The following is a 23226-nucleotide window of genomic DNA, read 5'->3' on the forward strand; positions in this document are numbered from 1 at the left end:
CCAGAGTGAAAAGCTTACAGTAATTCCTGTTCCCAGTTTACACAGAATTTCAGACCTTTGGGAAATATTAACAGTACCTCCATTTTGCTTCAGTCCCTCCAGCTGAGTGATCAACTACACATGCTCTTGCTGACACTATGTGAAGATCTGCCACATAAAAGACTTTCTCCTGAATCAATTCTGGAAGCATGTGAAGCACATCAGAAGGAAACTGCTTCCTTACCAGTGAATGTCTACATAAAGAAAATGGTCCAGTTTGCTGTGGGAAGTGTCAGTGAGGTAGGTACTACTCCTATGCTCTAAGCATTTCCTTTTCTTTGGTGAGAGAGGTGAGCAGCAACATGGGATATGGGTGAACATTTGCATGAAATTAATGCATTTATGAATTAAGGTAGTGAGATTTAGTTTTAGACTTCTAAGCAGGGAACTGAGTGACCATGTGTATGAGCAAACGAGGCAATGAAGCCATCTCTCATACCACTCTTATGCTCCTGGGAAATGATGCAAACCAGCTTTTGCACTTACAGTATCTTTAATTCTTTGGTTAATACTGAAGCAATCATAACCTTTACAGAAACTTCTTATTGGTCAAAGGAATGGACTTTACACAAGAGATTTCCCCACTGCCGTTCTAGTTTCAGACCTTCTTTGTGAAATTCAGAGAAATCACATTTACATCGTATTGAGAACTTCATTCATCGTCCTGGAGTGGAGCTGAATGTTTGCTGTGCAATCAAGCCTGACCACGTGAAGTCTTAATAAGTGAGCACCTGCATCCTTTTCAAGATTCAAAATATCAACAAATATTTTTTGCTGACAAGCTGCATTAAACTGGAAGAAAGCACACTGCAAATATTTTTTTTTATGTTTTCAACCAGTATTCATTAACATGCTGAGATGAACTTTTCCCTTGCACTCTCTGTTACTCTATTTCCCTCTGTAACAGAGAGTGTTCCCTCCTAAACACAGCTCACATGAGAGCATGAAGCCATCAAAACTCAATCCTGCTTTGTGTTAATCTGAGTATATGAGGCTGCAAATCAGCAACCTCTGACAAGCAGAGGGCAAGGATCACTTCAGTATGAGAGTCTGAAGTCCGGATATCATATGACATTGACTTGCAGCACTACTGTCTTCTAGGTAGAGTGGGTAGTCACTGAGGACAGCACAGCCTCTCAGCTTAACAGAAGTCATGTGATAAGGAAAAGACTGCATGAGAAAATATCGGACACCTCACCACTGTCCTCCCAGATGAATTTTCACCAAGGTAAAGAAAGACTTAAAATCTGAACTGTCTAATAAGGATACAGCCAGCCTTTTCTGAGTCTTTCCCAAGCTAGGTGAATTATTTAATTTCATGCTATAGTGGTTACACATAGTGTTGGAGAGGATACTTTTTGCTTTACATACAAATGACTTAATAATGGAAAGACTCTGAAGCAAGTCAGCAAGGTTTCTGCTCCTTATTTCCTCAAAGGACAGTAGTGTGAGGTGTGCGAAGTAGTGATAATGAATTAGGTTGCACAGATACAACTCTTAAAGCACTTTGAATAAAACCTGTGCAGATAATAAAAAACCTACTTTCAAAACTGCTTTTATACTTTGTATACTCCAGTGTATTTTTGAAGGTACAGAGGGGGATTCTGTGAAGTTATCCTGTTGCCATTAAGGAACATATATTAATCCTTCCTATTTGGTTACTCAAGCAAAAATTTGAGGTTTCTTTTTTATTTCAGTTCCATTTTCTCAATTCAAAAGTTGGTGTTGTACAAATTCACACACGGATTGCTGGAGTGATTTCAAGACATAAAGCCAAATCCTGCTCACTATATAAATAAACCAGTATATACTAATTTCATGTTTCATTTGACTAAGACCAAGATTCTGTTATCCCTCATAGTAATTCTCTAACTGTAACTAAATATAGACTTCAGGTTCAGATAGATCTTTTTTCTAGTCTCTATATTGTACTGTTCACTTCAACAGAAATCTGTGATTTTAGGGCAAGGGGAAGGCTGGCCCAAACTATGCAGGTTTTTTTTTGGATATGCTTAACATTATGCATATGAACAATCCGATTCCTGTTCAGCAAATCACATCTAAGTTCTATTAACTTCAACTAAAATTAAACACACACTTCAATACCTCTGAAACATTTCTATTAGGTATTATTGTTCATAAGAAAAGTAGATTCTTTTGAAAATGTACCAACAAACCACCCATCAGATCATATTGGCTCACTCACACATTCAGATGCTGAGCTCATAGCTTCACATTTGCATAAGCTGATGACAACTCTGCTGCTCCCAAAAGAGGTGGTCCCATCTTCAGCCCCCTATATGGACTATATAAAAATTAATCAAGCCTAATGTTATTTATGTTATCATGGAGACACAATGACTTATAATTAAAGTATGAAAATCACTGTATTTCCTTTCTGTTTCCAGACAAAGGGTCCAGACTAATGAATTACAGTCGGTCAACGGAAGATTACAGACAACTTTCTGTGGACTACAGTGACTCTAATAGTATTTCTGAAAGTACATCTTTGATACTGTCTAACCGAGGACACAGAAGAGGTAATAATCCTTAAAGGTGTTTATAGATTATGTACTCATCACTTTTGTTCCCTGAAATGTGGAACTACCCATAGTGATAGGCATTCCCATGCACTTGTGGTTGTGTGACTAGGGAGGAATATTTGTGCTAAGCTGCAGAAAAGAAAGATCCTTTTGTACTGGATTCCTTTTTAATTGTGTCCTACTGTAAAGCTGTATATTCCCTGGTTACCATGCAGCACCATCACCTCTTTCTTGTTTTATGCCCCCTTTACCAGGTGAAGCTGTTCAGCAGATCACAGACAAAGCTGGACAGCATGTTTCTGGTATATGAGGTCTTGAAACAGACAAGGCGAAATCTAGAGCAAAACAACAAGAAAACAACTCTCTGTTTTACTTTCATTTTTGTCCTAAAGCCATTGTGTATTTCCTGCTCAGTGTGTTGTTTTCATTGTGCTGAATGCCAGATTGCAATGCTGCTCCTCTGATTTACTTTGTCTGGAGATATCAGAATTGGAATTTTAGCTCCACTTTCAATCCTGCTATTGCTGGTAAAGCATGAAAGAGGGAGAGGATTCCATTCAGTGAAGACACTGTGGTAGACATCGGTCAGGGTCCTTCCCAAGCCACCTAAATCACAGTATAGGGGGAGAGGATGAAGCAAAGAAGGAAGTTCAGCAGGAAGGTGTGTACTGATGTGTGTGTGTATCTTCATGTTTAAATTGGAATGTGAGCAAGGGACATGCAGACAGGATGTTCATACTGCCCAAGAGCCAATCAGTATCATATCATCAGTATCTCCTAAAAAAACACAAGATTACCATACCAGCTCCTCATTCTCAGACTCCTGTCCATTTCTATTCTCCATTCCACAGCTATCCACCCTTCCATCTGCTTTCAACATTTTTTTCCATCCTGCCCGGGGCACTTCTCCTGAACTTCCAGACCCAGAGGTGGAAGTTTATTTCAGTATTTTGGAGTTTACTTCCTCCCTCTATGGGCCTCCATGAGAAATTAAGTACTAGGTCCTCCTGTGGCGTGGATTCAAATGTGCTCTGTAGGCATGTGTTTATTTTTTATCCCAGAAATTACTTCTCTAGGGTAATAACCCTAGTGTTCACTACATCAGTTACAATGTAACAAGGCATGCACACCAACTGGGGAGTTCATTGATGCCATAAATAACAGAAAACTGCTGAGTAGTCCTTGCTTTTTCTCACTAGGGAGCACTAATTCGGGGTTCTGATATCCAGCTGATGATTGTCATGAAATTTGTTGGAACATATTACCCACGCTCTTCCAAATTTGAAAGGTTTAAAATTTACTAGGCAAAAAATGAAAGGCACAGAGCACGATCTCAAGGGACTAATTTGCCTAGGGAAGATAGCAAAAAAAACTAGGTGCACACTGCTTTATCACAAGTCTTCCAGGAGATAATTCACAGAGAGAAAGCAAATACATCCTGGAGGGGGGAAAAATAGCCTCTCAGCCGCTAGCCCTCAAGCCCAAGATAAGGTTATTAATACAATTGCTGTTGATACTCTCCTCCTGAGAGGCGTTGCTTTTCTGAAGCTCCAGAATTGCAATCAATATCAGCAGCAATAAAAACCTGCAATTACAGCTGCTCCCTATGTGAAACATATGTGTCACTGGCATATCTAGTGGCACAAAGTGAAAGTAAACTCAGAAGCATGTTTTGTAAATTGTTTCTAAAAATTTTGGTAAAAAACTTGAAAAGGGCGAATTCCAGTGAATTTGTGGGTATCTCAGTCTCCACTGGAACATTGGTAGCTGTTTGTACTCAGGATTTTGTTAGACAAAACTCTAAAAATACAGGAGAAAACACAGGATGTAAGAGCTTCTCTACCACTGACATTCTTTTATGAGATAATGTACTAGAAAACTGCATTCTTCTCTGAAAAGAAATATTACCATCTAGTAGATCACTGTTATCAAGGATGATCAATATCTCTCTCCAGACTGCATTTTAGAAGCTCATTTAACATATAATAAATTAATAATCTACAGGATCAACTTCTTTGAGGGTCACATGTCACTTAAACACCAGGAATGTGTTGGATTTGTGATCAAAGCACAGCATCTGGCCAGTGAAAATAGCCAACTTGTCCAACTTCCATAACAGCTGAGACAGAAAAACAACTCATAGGAATTTCATGTGCTTGTCAAAGTGTATTTATACAATTACGTGAAACCTATAATGTAAGCAGATAATTTTGCAAGGATTTCTCATTAAAAAGCATGTGGTTTCAGAACACGGACTGAATCTTAACTTTGGTAACCAGCCCTAAGTATTTGGCTTTTCTCAGATCTCACATTTTGTCACTACCATCTGCAGCTTGAAAAAATATGTTTATGCATGTTTTACCAATGTGACTGTAGATTTTCTAGTTTTTAAAATTGCAATTAGAGGTTGGTATATTAGAATTCAATGCCATGTTTTCATGTTGGACTTCAGAGTGAGGTCTCAGGGTATAGTTCATGGATATTTTACCTGGAGAAAAAGCTGACCTAAATGATTGCTTCCACATAGCTCATGTCATCACCTCTATCATTCTGATAATGTAATAGTTTGATATGCAGTTCTTCAAATAGGATCAATGAAATGATCCAAGTGAAAAATTTAACCCTCCCACCCTTCCTTAAAGATTTTAAAACATCTCTGCTTCTAGAAGAAATGTTCGATAAACTACTACTTGCATAACCCTTTCTGGTTCCACCTCTAAATTTCAGCCTTCATGTATTTGGACAAAACAATGCTCATCCTTTCTGTAGGAGCAGAGGTGACTGACGGTGAAAAAATATACATATCTTATTTGCTAATGTCTCACAAACTATCCTATATTCCCACTAGAATATTATGATGTAAAAAACATCCACAAGATATATAATGTAGCAAATAACCACTGAAATATTTACAAACAGTTTTCATTTCAGTGATATTATATCCTACTCCGATTAAGCCAGAGGAGTTTCATGGCTTCCCCCTTTGCCCTCCAACCCCAGTTCCGTGTCTGGAAATAAAAGAACAAAGAATACTAGGGGTAATTTCTGAAAAGCAAAGCTGTTTCACAAATTACCTTCATACATATGGAAATAACAGCCATTGTACCTAAGGAGCTATTTTCCAAATTACATACACATGAAAGGTTATGAAGAGGAAGTAACAATAACTACAGAACTGGGAATACTGCTGGTGTAGTGTTCACTTAGCCTTATCAAATAGCCATTTATCATATCCAAGTAAGGACACAAGAGAAGAAGTAGCCAGTCTAAATTTCCTCCTCATTGTAGTTGTCCCAAGATCCTGAGTACTGCTACAACTGCTTCAATTGTGAAATTTCCTTTTTTCATTGCAGGGAGAGTTTCACAGACACACAGGTCATGGGACCCCACCCTTAGTGGGTCAAGGACACAAAGTAGCTACAAGCTCTTCATAAACAGGTAATCAAAACTCATATTCCTAGGAGACAGAAGTTGTTTTATTACCAAGTGAAGCAGACAACTAGTGTGGAAATGTCATTATCAGAAAATGCTTGGGTCACCATCTGAACCTGTTTTGATGATACTGTTTATGTCGAATTAAAATGCACCTAGACTCAGTTGGCATGAAGTGGAAGAGTCCAAATGCTCTAGTGAAATGGTCCTTGGACCGTGAACAATCCACACAAAAAAGTGTGTTGAAATTTTCCACCTTTACTTTTTACCACTGTGTCCTGTGTCACTGGCCTCCCAGAAAAACTGTTCCTAGCATGTCTCCATCAGAATGAGACAGGTAAGCAGCAATAGCTCACTGTGACTGAAACAACTGGGAAGCAGCTCCACAGAGAGTGTGGAAGGGAAAAGCCCATTGAGAACATGTGAATACTAATTTCTTTCACGGGGAAGGCATTCTGCAGAGTCCATATTTCTCTACATTCAGATTTTGGATCTGGTCTTGCCTTGCTGTCACATTATCAGAGTCCTGATTTGTTCTGGAGTGCTTAAGACAGATCGTGTATGTGATCCATCATTTTCAGTGAAGTATTTGCATTTCCATGTCAGTTCTTAGACTAATTTGTCTTACTTGCGAACCATATCCAGCCCTGACCTGCCAGTTGACTGAAGAGTTATTATAGGTAACCCAGGGACACAAGCAGTAAAGACCTCTGCTCTGTCATGAGGATTAGCCTCTATTTCGGCCATGGCATGTACAGCAGCCCTGTACACAGAAAAGGAAAGCTTGTGTATTTTACAATTGATGCTAACTCCTTTTCAAAAGCCAGGGAAACAAAACTGCTGCCAAACAAGAGTTTTCTAGACTGGGTGTTAGCATGGTACAGCTGTAATCACGCCTGTTTCCAAGTGAAGAAGAGATGTAAGTACTGTTAGCTTCTAGGCACCATGAAGACCAGAATACCATATTTAAGTATCGTGTAATCCCTACAGACATCCCATTTAAATTGAGTTCTTGACCCAGTTAAACAGGAGTTTCTTCTTTTAACTATGACGTGGGTAATTCAGGCCTACAGGAAATGCTCCATTTAGATCAACTCCCAATTAAATGTATCCCAAGTAAACAGTTTGAACTTCCTGATAAATCAGCCACAATAATCTGAGCGATGTGAGATAGCCCAGTACACCTCTACACCTGCAATAAGAATTACACGCAGGTTGCAGGATAGCAGCAGCTTTTGTGAAGGACAAAGTCTCTGTCTACCTGTCTGACTGCACACATGCATATAGATGTGTATATACAGACATCTCTATATGCATCACACACCTGATAATGATATCAGTAACAGAAGATTTATTTATGGAGTATTTTGGAGCACTTTCCATGCCTCTGACTACCAGTCTGGCTGCCATCTTGGTATCCTTGATCTAAAATCATGCTGCAACAGGGGCTGTAAACCCACTTCTGGTTGTAAGCATCTGCAATTGAATTTCTACCAAGGTTACCATCCTATTGTAAGTAGCATGACAACAGTGGAGTTGAAATAATTAATTTGGAAACCACCAATTTCCCATATATGAGTTCAATCACCACAAGAGTTAGTGATGGGTTTAGATGAGGTTCTTAGGGACATGGTTTAGTGCTAGAGTTAGGTTAGGTTATGGTTGGACTCGATGATCCAGAGGTCCTCTTCCAACTGAAATGATTCTATGATTCTATCTATAAAGCTTAATAATATCTTAATGCTCACTTCTGTAAGCTTACATAATTTTCATCTCATAAAGTTAAGCTTGTAAGTATATGAAGCACTATGGCCTATATATAAAGAAGACACAGCTGTCAAGTCTGGCATCTCTCACCTTATAGGACTAATAACAGGAAGCATTTTCCACAGGAAAAAAAAAATAAAAAAATAAAGTCTTCTTAATACAGGATCTTGGGTTTTAAGATAATCATATTTTTATACCCACAAAAGTCACATCAGGTCATTTTTAGGGATTTTTCTTAGCTAACTAATGACCTTTATGAGGTTGTGTTGATAGAAATAAAAAAGTATATATAGACAGAGGAATACTAGAAGAGGATAGGAGAGGATAGGATGTAGAGTGGAATGGAATGGAATGGAATGGAATGGAATGGAATGGAATGGAATAGAACAGAACAGAACTGTTGGAAGAGACCTGGAACAATCATCTAGACCAACTGCCTGACTGCTTCAGGGCTGGCCAAAAGTTAAAGCATATTATTAAGGTCATTGTCCAAATGTCTCTTAAACACTGACAGGCTTGGGGCATCAACCACCTCTCTAGGAAGCCTGTTCTGGATGTTTGACTGCCCTCTCAGTAAAGAAATGCTTCCTAATATCAAGTCTCAACCTCTCCTGATGCAACTTCGAAAAATTCCCACATGTGTTGTCACTTGATACCAGGGTGAAGAGATCAGCAACTTCTCCAGTAATTTTATTAAAAACTTTCTGAAACTCTGTGAATAGCTCCCTGAAACAATTCTGTAACATGCAAAAGAAAAGAGTAAAACTTGGGGACAACAAAAAGGTTTCCAGATGAATTTGGCATTTGTTAAAAATGTAATTAACAAAAATCCACCTCAACAAAATCTTTCTTTCTATCCCACATAAGCATTCTTTCCTCATTCATAAAAGTATATATTATATTTTCAATTTATTCTAAGCATGTGTCTACTGGTATGAAAAACACAATTACTTCATGGGATAAAAGTACAGTATAAAGACAGCTTTCTGATCAGAGATTTCACATATCTTTCTCTTAATTACATTGAAAATTCCCTCAGTTCCCTAAGACATTAATTTATTCTAATGAATTTGTATTCAAATAATTTAATTCCCATTCCTGGAAAATTCTGAATAATGTAACAGGAAATGTTATGTTTTCTGAAGCTTTTTTGGTTCAGAAAATAAGAAATGAGGAATTGACTTCATCCTGTAGAATTCCCAGAAAGACATGAGGCTAAATTATTTGCCTATTGGTTACACCAGACTTAAACTGGCTAGATCTGGTTCACCAAATGAGGGGGAAAAAAAAAAAAAAAAAAAGAAAAAGGAAAGGAAACGGGAAGAGGGAAAAGGGAAAAAGGAAAAGGGAAAAGGGAAAAGGGAAAAAGGAAAAGGGAAAAGAATGTTACTGAATTAAAGCATAGTTTATTTTTATTTACAAAGGGTATCAGTAATATTATCCCTGTTAAATTATTTTCCTTTTTCTGTAAGGAAACATTTAACAGCTTGTAACTGACATTGCCCTGGACTTCATAATATTCTGCCAGTCAATGTACCTTAAGCTCTTTGTCCTCAAGTATGTGTTGTTTCAATTGCATGCTATTTATATTGCTCACTATGACTTTTCCTTTGAAGGTCAGTCAGCGCAGTAGAAGAAATCCCTGGTGGAACTCAGAAGAACAGCAGACAGAACTTGCTAAGTTTAGGTTCCACCTTCTCCGTGTCTACAAAGGACTACACAGCAGCTGCTGCATCACAGAAATGTTTGTTCCACAGGAAGGAAAAGGTGACTAATGAAAAATGTATAAGCTGATTTCAAAATGTAAATATCACTGAAAAGAAACCACTCATCCAGTTGTCTGCCAGTGATGTGCGTATTAGCTACTGAGTCACCTCATTAGATGAGTGTTCTAAATTGACAGACTCCAAATTAGGTATGATCGAGTTGTGATAACTCAGAACGGCAGGCAAGTGAAAGCTCTTGTCCATAAAGACTAAGTGAAACCTTCTAATTGAACCCTCTCTGATCTACACGATTTCTGCAAGCATCAAACATCATATGGACTCTTTTCATCAACCACTTCGACAGGAACTTCAGAGCAGCAAAAACAGTTATGAAAACGCTGAAGACAAACACATGCTGGTCAATGGTGCTCAAAAGACTTCATTTTGTTTTGCAGTGTATGCCTGGATGGAAAGCATAAGCTAGCAGTGAGTGTGCCAAACCATTAGTGCACCCAATGGTTTATTTCTAGTTGCCAATTTGTTGTAGGACTCTGTTAAGTTGAAAGGATAATGTTTCTTTGGCAGTTGTTTCACAAAAATCCACAAATAACTGAATCACAGAAAACTCCGCAATGCTGCTGTTCATGGAGCTTTCTGTTGTCAAAGTAGAAGGGACAGGTTTCAGGCTGATGAATCCTTGCACCTGTTTGCCATTCACAAGTTCAAGACTGACTAGTGGCAGAACTTTAATCAAGGCTTTCAGCTAGATACTTTGGAAAATTATTGGTTTATAGATAAATTTAGTTTCAAATCTTGTTAATATGTTTTTTGCTGGGATAATAATGGAGGTCTTCAGAAGGAGTGTAGCAACTGTTACAACAGAGTTCTAGTCCCTCTTTATATGTGATACAAAACTGCATTGTCTATTGACAGGATGATACTAGTATTATGAAACAAACCATAAATTTTATCCAAAAAAGATGCTAAGTCATGGAGAATGGCTGGATGTGACTGTCCACATCTTACCACTTGCAGACGTTTAGTTCTTTCTGTCTGCTTCAAGGATCTAAAAGCACAGACTAATCTGAAAAAAAAAAAAAAATCCCAATATGCAAAATTCCTTGAGGTAGATGCTCAGCAAGAAAAAAAAAAGAAAGCACCTTGTGCTCTTAAAGTTTGGTGAAGTTAAAGCAAAAGATTTCAATGTCTGTTAATAAAAAAATATCAGTCAGCCTTCATTTTGTAGAAGAAAGCAGCTCTGCATTTTACTCTGGTTCCTTATGGAGGCTAAGCTTATGAAATCACAGTGGTGCGTATGTATGTGTATGCACGTCTGTGACTGTCCTCATAGTAACTTAGGAATCAAATGGTAAAAGGTCTCGGAGAAATTAAGTTTTTGAAATTGTCATGAAAATAGATGCCTTGCAAAAGAAATGGATCTTGGTCAAGTGTCTTTACAGAAGAAAAGGCTTCAGCACGAGCTTACCCCAGATCAGACCCCAGAGAGTCCACACAAGAGAGACCCAAAACAGAGAGAAATCTTCAATCAGCACTTGCAACTTATTAGACACTGATGTCAATTAGCTACAGCATACAGATCAACAGAAATGGGTTACATTGGTACTAGTGTTTGGGATCTTCATTACATTAAGGACACATTTATGAAACATCTAACTTACCTCCTTACAGTTTTCAGGTCCAGAATTTATTATTTTGTCTACTGAACCACCAGTGACCTTACAGCTGCCTGGATCAATTGTGGTAAGTATGAACATTAAGAATTTAGAACTAATCTAGTGACTTTTTAATTGGGGCTCTCTCTAAGTTGCGTTCTGAGTCCCAACCCAGTATTTTTGCCATTACCTGCTCCCAAACTAACTCAGGGTTCCTGAGGAAGTATTGACACTTGAAAGGAGGTCATTTAATTCTCAGTTCTATATAGGTATTTCTGCTGGTGTGAAAATATCTTAATTTCTCAGCTAAAAATGCTCACTTTAGCACAAGACTTTTAAGATTAAGATTATACACCAAATATGCAATGTGACATCTAGTGGCAATGTATTGGAATCCTCCAGTTTGCAGGCAGATCCTCCGCCTTTCATTAAAATAATGTAAAAGGCTGACAGCACACAGTGGTAAAAATGAGGGCAAAGAAAATTTGGAATTACTCTAAAATCTAGAATAAGCCTGGTGATTGTAGAGTCTGAATATGCTCCGCTGTTTTTTGGGGGGGGGTCCCTGAGTTTTTAAAAATTAGAAATGTTTGGTATATTAATTTATGAGAAAGAAGGCAGGGAATAGCATAGTGTTGTTGCCAATTCCATCAGGTTGTGTAAAGACAGGAGACTAGGGAGCCTCAGTAACAAAATGCTCTGAAACTTGGATTGCTTGTACTTGGTACTCATTCTTCATTCTTTGTTACATGTTTGTAGACTAAAAAAGGGAAATCCTATTTGTCCCAAAGGGATCTCAATGTGATTCTACTCAATGGGCAGTGCCTTGAGGTGCAATGTGATATCAAGTCCAAGGCAAGAGATGTTTTCAACACTGTGGTGGCATATGCAAACTTGGTGGAACATTTCTACTTTGGTTTGGCTTACCTGAAAGGTAATGATACACAGCTAAGTACAGTCACAGTCCTCTATTTCAGTGCCTCTGTAGTCACCTTATTAATGAATTCTAGTAAGATCTTCAGGTGAAAGCAGATCCAAAGCTTAAGCAAAAGTAGGGTATGTCAGTTTAAACTGTACTGCACTAATGTAACGCGTGTCTATCCTAGGACTGTGCACAGTCATACTGTTACTGGCTGATATTCCCATGCAGAAAAGGCTGCATCCCATTCTTGCTCTGGAATAATACTGAGCCATGTAGCCCCCGCAGAAGTTCCAGGAAGCACTGTACAGAGAAAGGCTGTCATTGGTCCTAGATATAAGTTGGAGTAAAGGCTCAGCTACTTTATCTACAAGACCCACATCAAGACTCCTAGCCCATTTCTGGTGGCAAGCATGGCTGAGGCACTAGGAAGAAGCACATTTTGTGTGTAGGGCATGAGAATTACAGTGGGATGCAGAACCTGAATGGCGAACAGAATGCAAGCCCCATCAATTCTTGAGTGATTCCACAGACACCACAGCAATCCAGCATCTAGCAACTGTAATTTTAATTACATGTTAAGTGTTATCTTAAGTTCTCCATCAAAGAAATAATAAATTAAGCCATGACACAGAAAAGTAAATCTCAACTGACATCAAAGATCCATTTTATTTTTTTTGCTAGTGATGCACTGAATGAAGACAGGAGAACTTTGAGCTACTAAAGTACCTCCAGACTTATCACAGAACCAAAATTCTGATTTCAGGTAAAGAATTCTTCTTTTTAGATGAAGAGACCAAACTCTACAAAGTCGCACCAGATGGCTGGAATGACCAACCTAAGAAGAAAACCTCCATCATTAATTTCACACTCTTTCTAAGGATAAAATTCTTTGTCAACCAATTTAATGTTATCCAGTAAGTGCATGGTTCTGCTGACTGCAGGAAAACCAGTAGCATTTAGGGTGACTGTGCAAGGCTCCTTTTGTGTTCCTAAATGCTTTTGTGTTTCAGGCACAGCTTGACAAGGCATCAGTTTTACCTGCAGCTTCGTAAAGATATTTTGGAGGAGCGATTATACTGCAATGATGAGACTGCCCTGAAACTCGGTGCTTTGGCTTTACAGGCAGAGCTTGGCAATTATGCTTCTGAGGTGTGGATAAATAATACAATATTTCTCAGATGTCTCTCTCAACAGCTTTTGCAGCTTTTGTTTGTCACATAGAGTTTAAAGAAGATATGTCAATAGCGCATAATTTCAGCTAAGTCCTTCAATAATCACATTTCAGATTGAATTTAAAAGAATTACAATATTTTCCTTATTACTGAGCAGTAATGAGCCCAAAGAATTTGGCAGAAAACATGGCAAAATGATAAGAGACTCTTGGTTCTTCATAATTGATAACATATCCCAGAAACTCCAGAAAATCTGTAGAAAATCCACAACATAGGCACATCTTGGATGTGCAGAGGGGCTTAAAGAGATTAGAAAACAAGGAAGAGAAAAATAAATAAACACACCAGAATTCACAGCTCTTTCATGTGTAGGCTCAGATCCACAATCTGCAAAGACAGGAAGGTTGCTGATGGTATATCTGAACTAGTTATCCTAGTTTTGAAGCCATTTATGTTCAATGTCATATCTTCAGTTGTGTAAATCAGTGTAGCTCTATTAATTGAACTCTGGGTGGTCTGATCCATCTGGTCAGCATTCGGTCCCCCACTGTAGGTTGGGCTGATGCAGCTGGAACTGTCAGTTCTGAGTGCCAGACAGCGGGGCTGCCCACAGGCCCAGCTCCTTTCTCCCCTTGGCACACCTGGCTGAGTACAGGTGTAAGGGGCACATTTGGCTGTCAGGACACTACCTGCCCTTCCCCATCTTCTTTTAGGTAATTACAACAGGGTGACTTCAGCATACATGTCACCCTGGAAATGCATCAAATAAGAAAAGTCAAGAAAGAACAAAAGGTCTCTCTCTCTCTCTTTTTTTTTTTTTCTTTTCTTTTTTTTTTTTCCTCCCTAAGATGCATGGAAAGAGCTATTTTCGTGTTGAAGACTACATTCCAGCAAGCCGAATAGAGAAAATGTCCCTGGTGTACGTACAGCGAGAGCTTGCTAAATTACATCGTATGAATCGGTCCCTGTTTGAGGATGAAGCTGAACTAGAATTTTTAAAGGTAACTTGTTATTCCCCAAATATTTTTTATTTATTTTGAGATAGAAAGCCCCTCTCTATTTACCACTGTCTGTTATTTCCTTCTTGCCTGACACAGTGGATTTTAGATATGGTGAACAAATTTAATTACTCTGCAAAAAACTCAGAACTTCATTCTGCTGGATATACTGTCACCCTAACTAACTTACATCATGTTTACATGGTAGGTTTCTTTTCACTGGTAGTTTATAAAGGGTTAGTGCACATTTCAGGGTATTTTCAATGTCCTAAGGGTTGATGCAAATTTTCAGCAAGTTACCAACATGTCTGGGTTCCAGATGATTATAAATGCACCTACAGAATGTATTAGAAATTATTATAAAACATGGGAATAAACACTTTCTTGACTTCTGAAACTACCTGCAGCTGGTCATCTACTTTCTAAACATGTAGTGATTATTTATTTTAAAATATCTATGAACCCTGAAAGTCAAGAAGGAGTTATCTGAAGTATTTACTCCCATGACTATTTCTCTAGGGCTCTAGAGTGTTACAATGATGTGGGATTTAACTCTGACCTCCTCCCCCCAAATACTCCTTTCCCTCCAAACTTCTCTGCTTTCCATCAAATTAAAAATATCAGGGATTAGATAATGGATAAATATCAGTAGCCATTTTGATGCAGTGCCACATGCTTTTATTTATAGCATCATTTTCCTTTAGTTGCTGTTTAATTATGTTACTTTCTCATCTAACACTGCCAGTGGAATTGAAGAAATAAATTGAAGCTTAGCCTTAATGACAGTTCCATCATGCATGGCAAATCCAATGAAGAAAAGCAGCTTTGTTAGTATCTGTTTCAATGAATAAGTCTGTAGAAGGAGCCAACACATCATATAAAGTGAGAAAGATAGACCCCATGGCAAGAACATGCAAATGCCAAATATGAAAGGGATTAAAAATTAAAACCCAGATTCAGCTAGTGATGATAGATGCCCCAGTTTTCAGGACCTGAACATTTGTGCTCTGGATACTTTTTGAAAAAGAGACCTTCTTAAAGTGGGGTTGGTTTTTTTGGTCACTGAAAATCTCTATTCACAGTTGAAAAGTCATTTGGGGATTCTACATTAGCCTCCCAGGAAAAAAAAAAAAAAAAAAAAAAAAAGTCTTTGGATAAATTCATATTGATCTGCAGATGACAAAAGAGGACAGAAAACCCTCCTCTTATTCCATAGTTCTGTAATGAGTCTGAGTCACACTTTAACATTTTGTGGCCAAGTGAAGGAGGGGCAGAAAGACAAGCAACAACAACCAAAACCTCAAAACCTCTGTGTGAGTTCCTCAGAGTATGCTCTGCACAGCTAGATGGCAGGGCAGAGGCTGGCTCCTCAGTCCCTTGAAGTATAATGCTACTTAACTTTTCACCCTGCAATGAACACTGTGCAAGGCTGAAGCAATGCTGAAGATCTGTTACTATAAAGTCTGGCACTGAAGGGAATTCTGGGGCAGTGAAATTCCCTCAAAAATCACCACTATATTTAGGTGAGATACTTTGAGGTACAGTTTTGCAAACCCTGTAACTTACCATTCTTGTCAATGGAAATTTATAATGTCTGATTTTAAAATACTATAGCCATAGGGCGTCTGTATCTGAGTGAGTTCCTTGCAGGCTGGGAGCTGTGGTGGTGCTGCAGTTATGATGTCCAGCTGGGTCATCACTTTATAGAAAGGAATGCACACAAGCCCGTAACAGTGTCAGAATAGCCCTGGCACCAAAGTATTAGCAGTTTTACTATGATCATCATATTGCTGTACCTCGTGGTTTCTGAGTTTGCTCAGGGAAACAAAGACACAGGAAAGAAAATGGAAAGAAACAAGATTTAATCGTAGTCAAGAAGCACTAATTCTGCATGGATTTCTGTTCAGAAATGCACATGAGTGCCAAGCAGCAGTAATGCTGAGGGCCTCAGTGCCACTGTAATGGTTAGATTATTGTGCAGGAAGCTACATAAACCTTCTACCTCTTCAAATGTAGTGTGTGATAAAGAATTATTTCAATTTTACACATGGAAAATGAATGCCTGTATTGACTCTATCACATACCAAAGTAAAGTTATATGATTCTGTGAGGCAGTATTTATGAAAATCTGGTAAGGATTTTCAAAAGTTTAATGACAGAGTGAAAGAATATTCAATAAATACACTCAAAACCATTTCCTCTCCCATCTACCTACCTTTTCTTCCCATGCCTCATTTTCCATAATGTGTGGTAAATGCACTTTTTCTCTACAAGGTGACTCAGCAACTTCCTGAATATGGAGTGTTATTCTACCGTGTGTCCCAAGAGAAGAAAGGAACAGGAGGGGACATCGTCCTGGGAATCTGTGCCAAAGGCATCATTGTGTACGAGGTCAAAAATCACACAAGAATTGCCAGTTTAAGATTCCAGTGGCGTGAAACAGAAAGAATTTCAGCTCATGTGAGTTGGAACAAAGTGAATATCTTCTCCACTCTACTACTACTTTATTCCCGTTCTGCCTGTCACTTTGATAAATTATTGCATTTAGAACTAGAATTAGACTTATTCTGCACAGGTAAGTCCTTTTTAAAAACAGTGGAAAATCAAGGCTGGATCTGAATGTAGATACCAAGATACTCAATTCTTAGGTTTAGTCCTGCGTTTCTTAACCAAGGCTAGGTACAAATTACTGTAAAATGAATAATCTGGTGTTGATTATTACAAAGACTACGTCAAACCTCTTTATGGCATATTTCATATTAATTCCTATCATCTTCTCCCTTTTTTTTTTTTCCTACCTACATCAGGTTATGAGGTCATGTCTCCCTCTTCCCAGATCTCATTATTCCCATTCGCATCTCTTAGTATGTTAGTGTCTGTTAACAAAACAGCACTGGTGACAAGATTGTGACCCCTTCTAAATGAGAGATTTATCAGTCTATCACCATAGAGTTTAGACGTCCACCTGCATCACACATTTCTCAGTCTGTTTGTTCTCACAAAATGGCCCCTCTGCTCCTTGAAGATACTGGCATTTTCACATTAAATTGGTTTAATAATTTTAAATATCTGTAGGTCCACATTTTTCCAATTCTATCAACTTGCTTTCAATGTAGTCAATGTCCAAAGGCTCTTGACTTTTGACATAGGGAAGTTATGATCCCAATGACAGACACCTCACTAACAACTGGCGAATTCACAATAGGCATTTACTGCACTCACAAGGCACGCAGACAGGCAGAAATACAACTGAACAAAGCAACAAGATTATACAAATGAACTTTCAGTCCCTCAGTGTAATGATTGATATATGAAGCAACGAGTGCCTTTCTTTTCCCTCCAGAGAAAAAAATTCATGATTGAAAGCAGCTTCAGTGGCAAGAAACACACCTTCATTACTGATACAGCAAAGACATGTAAATATCTACTGGATCTCTGCTCTGCCCAGCACAAATTCAATGCACAGATGAATTCTAGGCAACTTCGGCAAACTTCATCAGGTGAGGTATAAAAGCACTTGCATTATTCAGACCATAGGACCAGGCTAGATTTTAGGAAAGGTGCATTCAGTGAAGCTGAGAATCAGAACCTGCCACATCAGTTTCAGTGTGCTTCAGTTTCTCATTTGCAGACTGGAAAATAATGTCTCCTACTTCACTGGAAGTTAGAGGTGTGTAAGTATAATTGAATATGTGACGTGAACGGGCACATGAAGGGGGTGGAAAGGAGTTCTCCAATGATAATAACTATGTAGCTAAATTCAGACTAAAAAAAAGGAAAAAAAGGCATAATTACACTTCCTTCAGGAAACCTGATGAGAATTCTGAAGAAATGTATCTGACTTACCCCAAATGTAACCTGAGAAATGTAACCTGTTCCACACAAAGAATGACTAAAGTAGCGCCCAAATATGCTGGAGCTGAATTTAGTTAACTTGTTATCTTTCCATAAGAAAGGGGTTCAAGCTTATGGTTCAGACCCAGGGCAAAACCAATGAGCCAAAGACACATCAGTCATACCCACTCAACTATGCAGCTGTTTGCTGCTCTTAGCTTAGCTTAAATCATGTCTGTGGAAGACATAATACCTGCTCAGACTTCAGACCTTCCGTAATTTCTAAGACAAGGTTCTGCTCAACCCAGGGCAGTTACACAGTTGCACTTCTCATCCACGGTTCTCAGCATGTTCTGTAAAGATAGGTGAGGATCATTATGGGGAAACTGATGCACATGAGAAATAACAGCCTAAGATGACAACTTTCATCACTCTTTGACTTCGGTGGAGCAACATGAATTTTCACCAGTGGAAGACTCATCCCCTGCCTTGAATAGAATCATCATCATTTGCAACCACTGAGTATTTGACCCAGTGAGTCATAACAGGAGAATCAAGTGTCATGCTTTATCTCCTGGGATACTCCTTTCTCTAGTAAAACTGTAGAAGTGCTGGCAACAAATTTTATCATGGAAGGATGTAGTGGGATGATTGATATATTGCTTCTTTCCTACTAAAATTATTTAATGAAAAGTGAAATTCCAGCTGCACACATTTTTTACCATGGAAAAAGGTGCTTGGATGACATTTAGAGGTTCAAGGCACCTTTTGTTGCTTGGGCTCCTGTAACTTACTGGGACTGTGATTTGTAACATACAAATGAGAGCTGACAGTGAATCTTAAAGTTGTTACATTTGCTTGTGGTAATATATCTTTAAAATTCCTACATTCCATATATAAGAGAACAAAAACACTGGGAGCTAAGAAAATTATTACCCAAGTCCTGATTAAAAGTGCCCCAAATCACTGAAACAAGCCAGACTTGCACAAGCCATGTGACTGCAGGTTCTGAGAGGTTTGTTGTGTGTTCACTGTCCCTGAAAAAGGGCTTTGTGAAGGCAGTGACCAGTAGTAGTTCAAAATGCTGCCTCTGTCACCAGAGTGAGGCTGTAAGAGATTATGAATTTCTATCTGCACAAGGGCAAATCTTGCTTCTGCTGCACTGTTCAGATGTATAAGTCACCATCTCTTCAAAACTTGCTTGCAATCCCCTACTTTGAAATCACCATGGCAACTCTCAGACTGCACCAATACTGAGGACAGTTAAGCCTTCTGATGCCTTAACAAATAATCCTGATCAAAGTGAGGAAAGAGGGAGCCTAGGTTTAATGCTGCAGAGTAGTGTTCTAGAAAGTTGCAGTCAGGCTAATATTTTTTAGGAAAAATGTACCGGAGGTCAGCTGGCACATACAAGCAGAATTAAAACCCATGTTTGTGCTAGCCTGTACCAAGCAGGGTTCTTGTTTTGTTTTTTGGTGTGTCTTCAATTGCCTGCTGTCTCTCTCTCCTTCAAATCCCCTCTCTAGCCCAACAGTTGAGAACCTAAATAAAAATTAACAATGCCTCCTCCAGCAGTATCTTGTTTCAGGGAAACAAAATCTTTTGAGAGGATAAATTTGTATGTAGCAGAGTCCAGATGTCTTTAAGCAAGTAGTAGATTTCAAACAGAGGTGGAAAATTGGCTAGCAAGTATTGCCACCGAGATGGCCCACTACTCATCTTCACTTGTGCAAATTACTCAGAGAGAACAGCCAGCTCCTTGGTCCCTCTCTGAACTTAAGAGGGCACTATGTGTTAGTAGAGCTCCAGTCTTCTCAGATATACGTGTATTGGAGAGATGGGCATGTGAAGTATGGGAAACTAACAACCTGGCTAACTCAGTCTCTGACAGACAGATATTTCTCATAAATTGAACATTTACAAAATATACTTTACAGAGATATTCAGGTTTAAATTATACAGTGTTGTACATTTCTTCCATCTTTGTAGAAAGTGAGTTCATGATATAATTCATAGAAATTAAATCTAAATACAGCCTGTACTGTCTATGAAAGAAGTGGATTGGAAACCCTTTCTGCTCATTCCAAGGCCTAGATATCCTCAGAGATACCAGAACAAATATAACTGTAATATCAATCTTTTTTGCTGGTATGTTCAAAAGGTTAGAAAGAAAGTACCTTGGAGCTTAAAAAGATGGGATAATACCAGTGGATTTATCTTTCCTTCCTCCCCCTCTCTCCTTCTTATTCAGAAGAAAGTAAATTTGTGGAAATAGACAAATCACATTCTGCATATGCAACTCAGCGTGAACACCTTGCCTTGATTCAGAGACTGTCTCGTTCAGAGAATGTGCTCTATGGAGCAAACCTGGAAAACCTTTCTGCCGGCATGATGAGCAAATCTTGTGACAACCTCAGTGTGGAAACCAACAAGACTAGAGACAAAAGCAATCTTGGCAGGTAGGTTGGCTTTTCCTCTAAATATTTTTAATACTACTCAGTCATAGGCTACATCTCTGCAAACTTCTATGGCAAACTGTGAGGCAGATTTTTTTTTTTTCCAGTCTTTATTGTGATTACACCAAAAAACACCATCAGGCCTGGGGCTTCTTGACCAGCAGCAATGCAAACACAGTCAAGAAGCTAAGAGTCTAACAGATAAGAGCTTGAAAATGAGTGACGTTTAAATTTATATGAAACTCAGGAATGAACCTCTTACTGGGTTATGGAGAAGGATAAAAAGAAGGGAGAAAAAAAGTAAAATCTTTAAGGACTGTATATCTTCTCTGGGAATGACAGTATGTGAACTGCGTGCACAGCGGAATCTGGATTTGAACAGGCCTTGCCTAACTGATTCCTCCATGTCTAAGGGTGCAAATCATAGAAACACTGTAAGAACTTCTCCCTTTACATTTGCATTGGTATATTCACCAGTGTAGGTGGTTACTATAGCTGCACACAGTCTCAAGGTCTTTGATGAATTCTAGTGCCTTTTAGAATACTAAGAGTTAGAATAGAGCCAAGAAGAACATGAACTACCAGGAAAACTTTCAGATGTGGTTCTGTCTAAATGGACAGCAAGGCTAAATGAATCATGCTGAGGCTATGCTGTGTTTTCCTGATGCCTGCACTCAGCTCAAAGAAAAACACAGAGGGAAATCAGTCATGATATGAGTGGTCTAATGTCAGCTCTTATTTGGAAGCAAATGCGGGCAAGAATAAACTACCTCTCCCCTACAATGAAATGCAACCCAGAAATCAGAATACTTGTTGAAAGGCTATAAACATGTGTATTCCCAACTTAGCTCTGACAGACTGATGACAATGAAGAGTACTAAATACTATTGCTGATCTGTTATTGTAACACGGTCTTCATTTCCTGCCGTGCAGATCCACATCAGGGCTATCTCAGTCAGAAATGCACATCAATTTGAATGGAAAGCAAAGAAGTTATGACTACCTCTCTATTCATTCAACTCAGAACACAATCAGTGGTGAGTATAATAATCATAGAGACAGTGCCCTTCTATATGTAGTGTTTCAGTTGCAGCAGACCAAAATGTATTCTACTTACAGATTAAAGAATATTCTTTTGCACTTATATTCCTGGGAATTAAGCCAGAGTTTAACAAGACAAGCTGTTTTCTTCCCTTTCACTCCTGCTTTCCGTCAGGATCAGTGGTAAGGGACTTCATGAAAAAATTATTCAACCAGTGGTGTCAAATGCTATTCAGTACACCCAGGACTCTTGAATGGTGCAATATCCCTGTGCTCAGGGATCATAATTTGGTTTGCAGTTGAGATCTACAACTCAATAAATAATGCGTGAGACAACATAGGCTCCAGGTCTTTCCTCTGTTCTCGCATTTGTGTGGCACTAACTGGAATAAGAACTGGACAGCTAATTTTCTAACAGAAGCCATATTACATGCACACAGTGAGCGGATCTCTGGAAAACAAAGCTATGATTATTTGGTTAGTCCATTTTAAAATTAGAACCATACTTTAAACACACTGTAGCAATTAAACAATGTTAAGCGAAGTTAACACTACAAAAGTCAAGATCACAATCAGTGCTGATTGGAGTGCACCTACAGAGCTAACAGGGCCCATAAGGCCAAAGGCTAGAGTTTCCAAATGAACCCATAGGAGATTTTATGTCCAGATGACCCTCATGTTCAATGGGAACTACAAGTCTGACTCCTTAGATATCCTAATCTTAATAAAATCTTTGCAGATAAACACATGCTCTCCCAGAAAGGAACATTATAAGAGCTTACACAGCTATTATACACATACTTTCCTAAAGGATGCAAGTTTCCAAACATTTGTTTGAGCTTCCTTCCTGAATTATATTGATTCAGAAGTAACGATAATGTTGAAAACAAGGACAAAACATATTTTTAATATTTGAAGCCTCAGTGTTTCACACTGTATGAATCTACTGTCTCCCTGCATTAATCTACACTTATGCAGGCTGTTTTGTTTCTGCAGCACCTGGATCACCAGCCATCCAAAAGGAAGTTTTGCTAAGTGGTCTAGAAAGAGAAATAATTTGTGTCAGCCTAAAACGTGACCCTAAGAATGGATTTGGTAAGTAAGGAACATGAATGTTATGATTGTTACTGAGACTGTCAGATCCTGGTACTAATCCTGATACTTGCTGACTCAAGCTGAGCAAGATTATAACCTTCTTCACCTCATTCTTCTTATAGAATAAGACTACCAATCTTTGTAAAGGACTTAGAATTTCTGAGACTGAAAAGACATAAGCACATAAATCAAGACCACAGTTTTTTCAGAGGATTAACTAAGGCCACAGAGGTCAAGGGGACCAAGCGCTAAGAGTAGAAGAAACAAAGGTCTAGTTTTGTACCTGAAATGCATTCAGAGTGATTTTATTTATTTTAGACCTTACACAGGAGAGATGATGTTGTGCAAAGCTTTCAGGTTTTGCCTGTGGGGGTGCAAAATGAGTAAATGAGCTTAACATTAACGTTTCCTGATTTTTGGATTCTTATGTGGATAACATTCTTGTTATTTAATACACTATCACACTGTATCCTGTTCTTGTGGATGAGTTCAGAGGACCATCTGACTTCACAGCTGATTATTCATAAAATTAAATCAAATTTCTAAAT

The 23226-nt window shown here is 38.6% G+C and overlaps 1 protein-coding gene across 1 annotated transcript in view; it reads left to right on the forward strand.

Moving 5' to 3' along the window:
* Positions 1-246: 246 nt before the first annotated feature.
* The window catches only part of FRMPD2 (FERM and PDZ domain containing 2), a gene marked incomplete at both ends in the record, with an annotated part of 57755 nt that continues 34775 nt past the window's right edge, over positions 247-23226 (forward strand). The window contains 15 exons of the mRNA XM_080347505.1: positions 247-279; positions 1141-1267; positions 2448-2579; positions 5936-6020; positions 9398-9548; positions 11177-11248; positions 11920-12094; positions 12846-12996; positions 13093-13231; positions 14103-14255; positions 16527-16712; positions 17596-17752; positions 20338-20545; positions 21476-21579; positions 22580-22678. Coding sequence (XP_080203631.1) covers positions 247-279; positions 1141-1267; positions 2448-2579; positions 5936-6020; positions 9398-9548; positions 11177-11248; positions 11920-12094; positions 12846-12996; positions 13093-13231; positions 14103-14255; positions 16527-16712; positions 17596-17752; positions 20338-20545; positions 21476-21579; positions 22580-22678 — 1972 coding nt within the window. The remainder of the gene's footprint in view (positions 280-1140; positions 1268-2447; positions 2580-5935; positions 6021-9397; positions 9549-11176; positions 11249-11919; positions 12095-12845; positions 12997-13092; positions 13232-14102; positions 14256-16526; positions 16713-17595; positions 17753-20337; positions 20546-21475; positions 21580-22579; positions 22679-23226) is intronic.

Source organism: Nesoenas mayeri (assembly GCF_963082525.1).
Source record: "Nesoenas mayeri genome assembly, chromosome: 7".
In the NCBI taxonomy this organism is placed as follows: Eukaryota; Metazoa; Chordata; class Aves; order Columbiformes; family Columbidae; genus Nesoenas; species Nesoenas mayeri.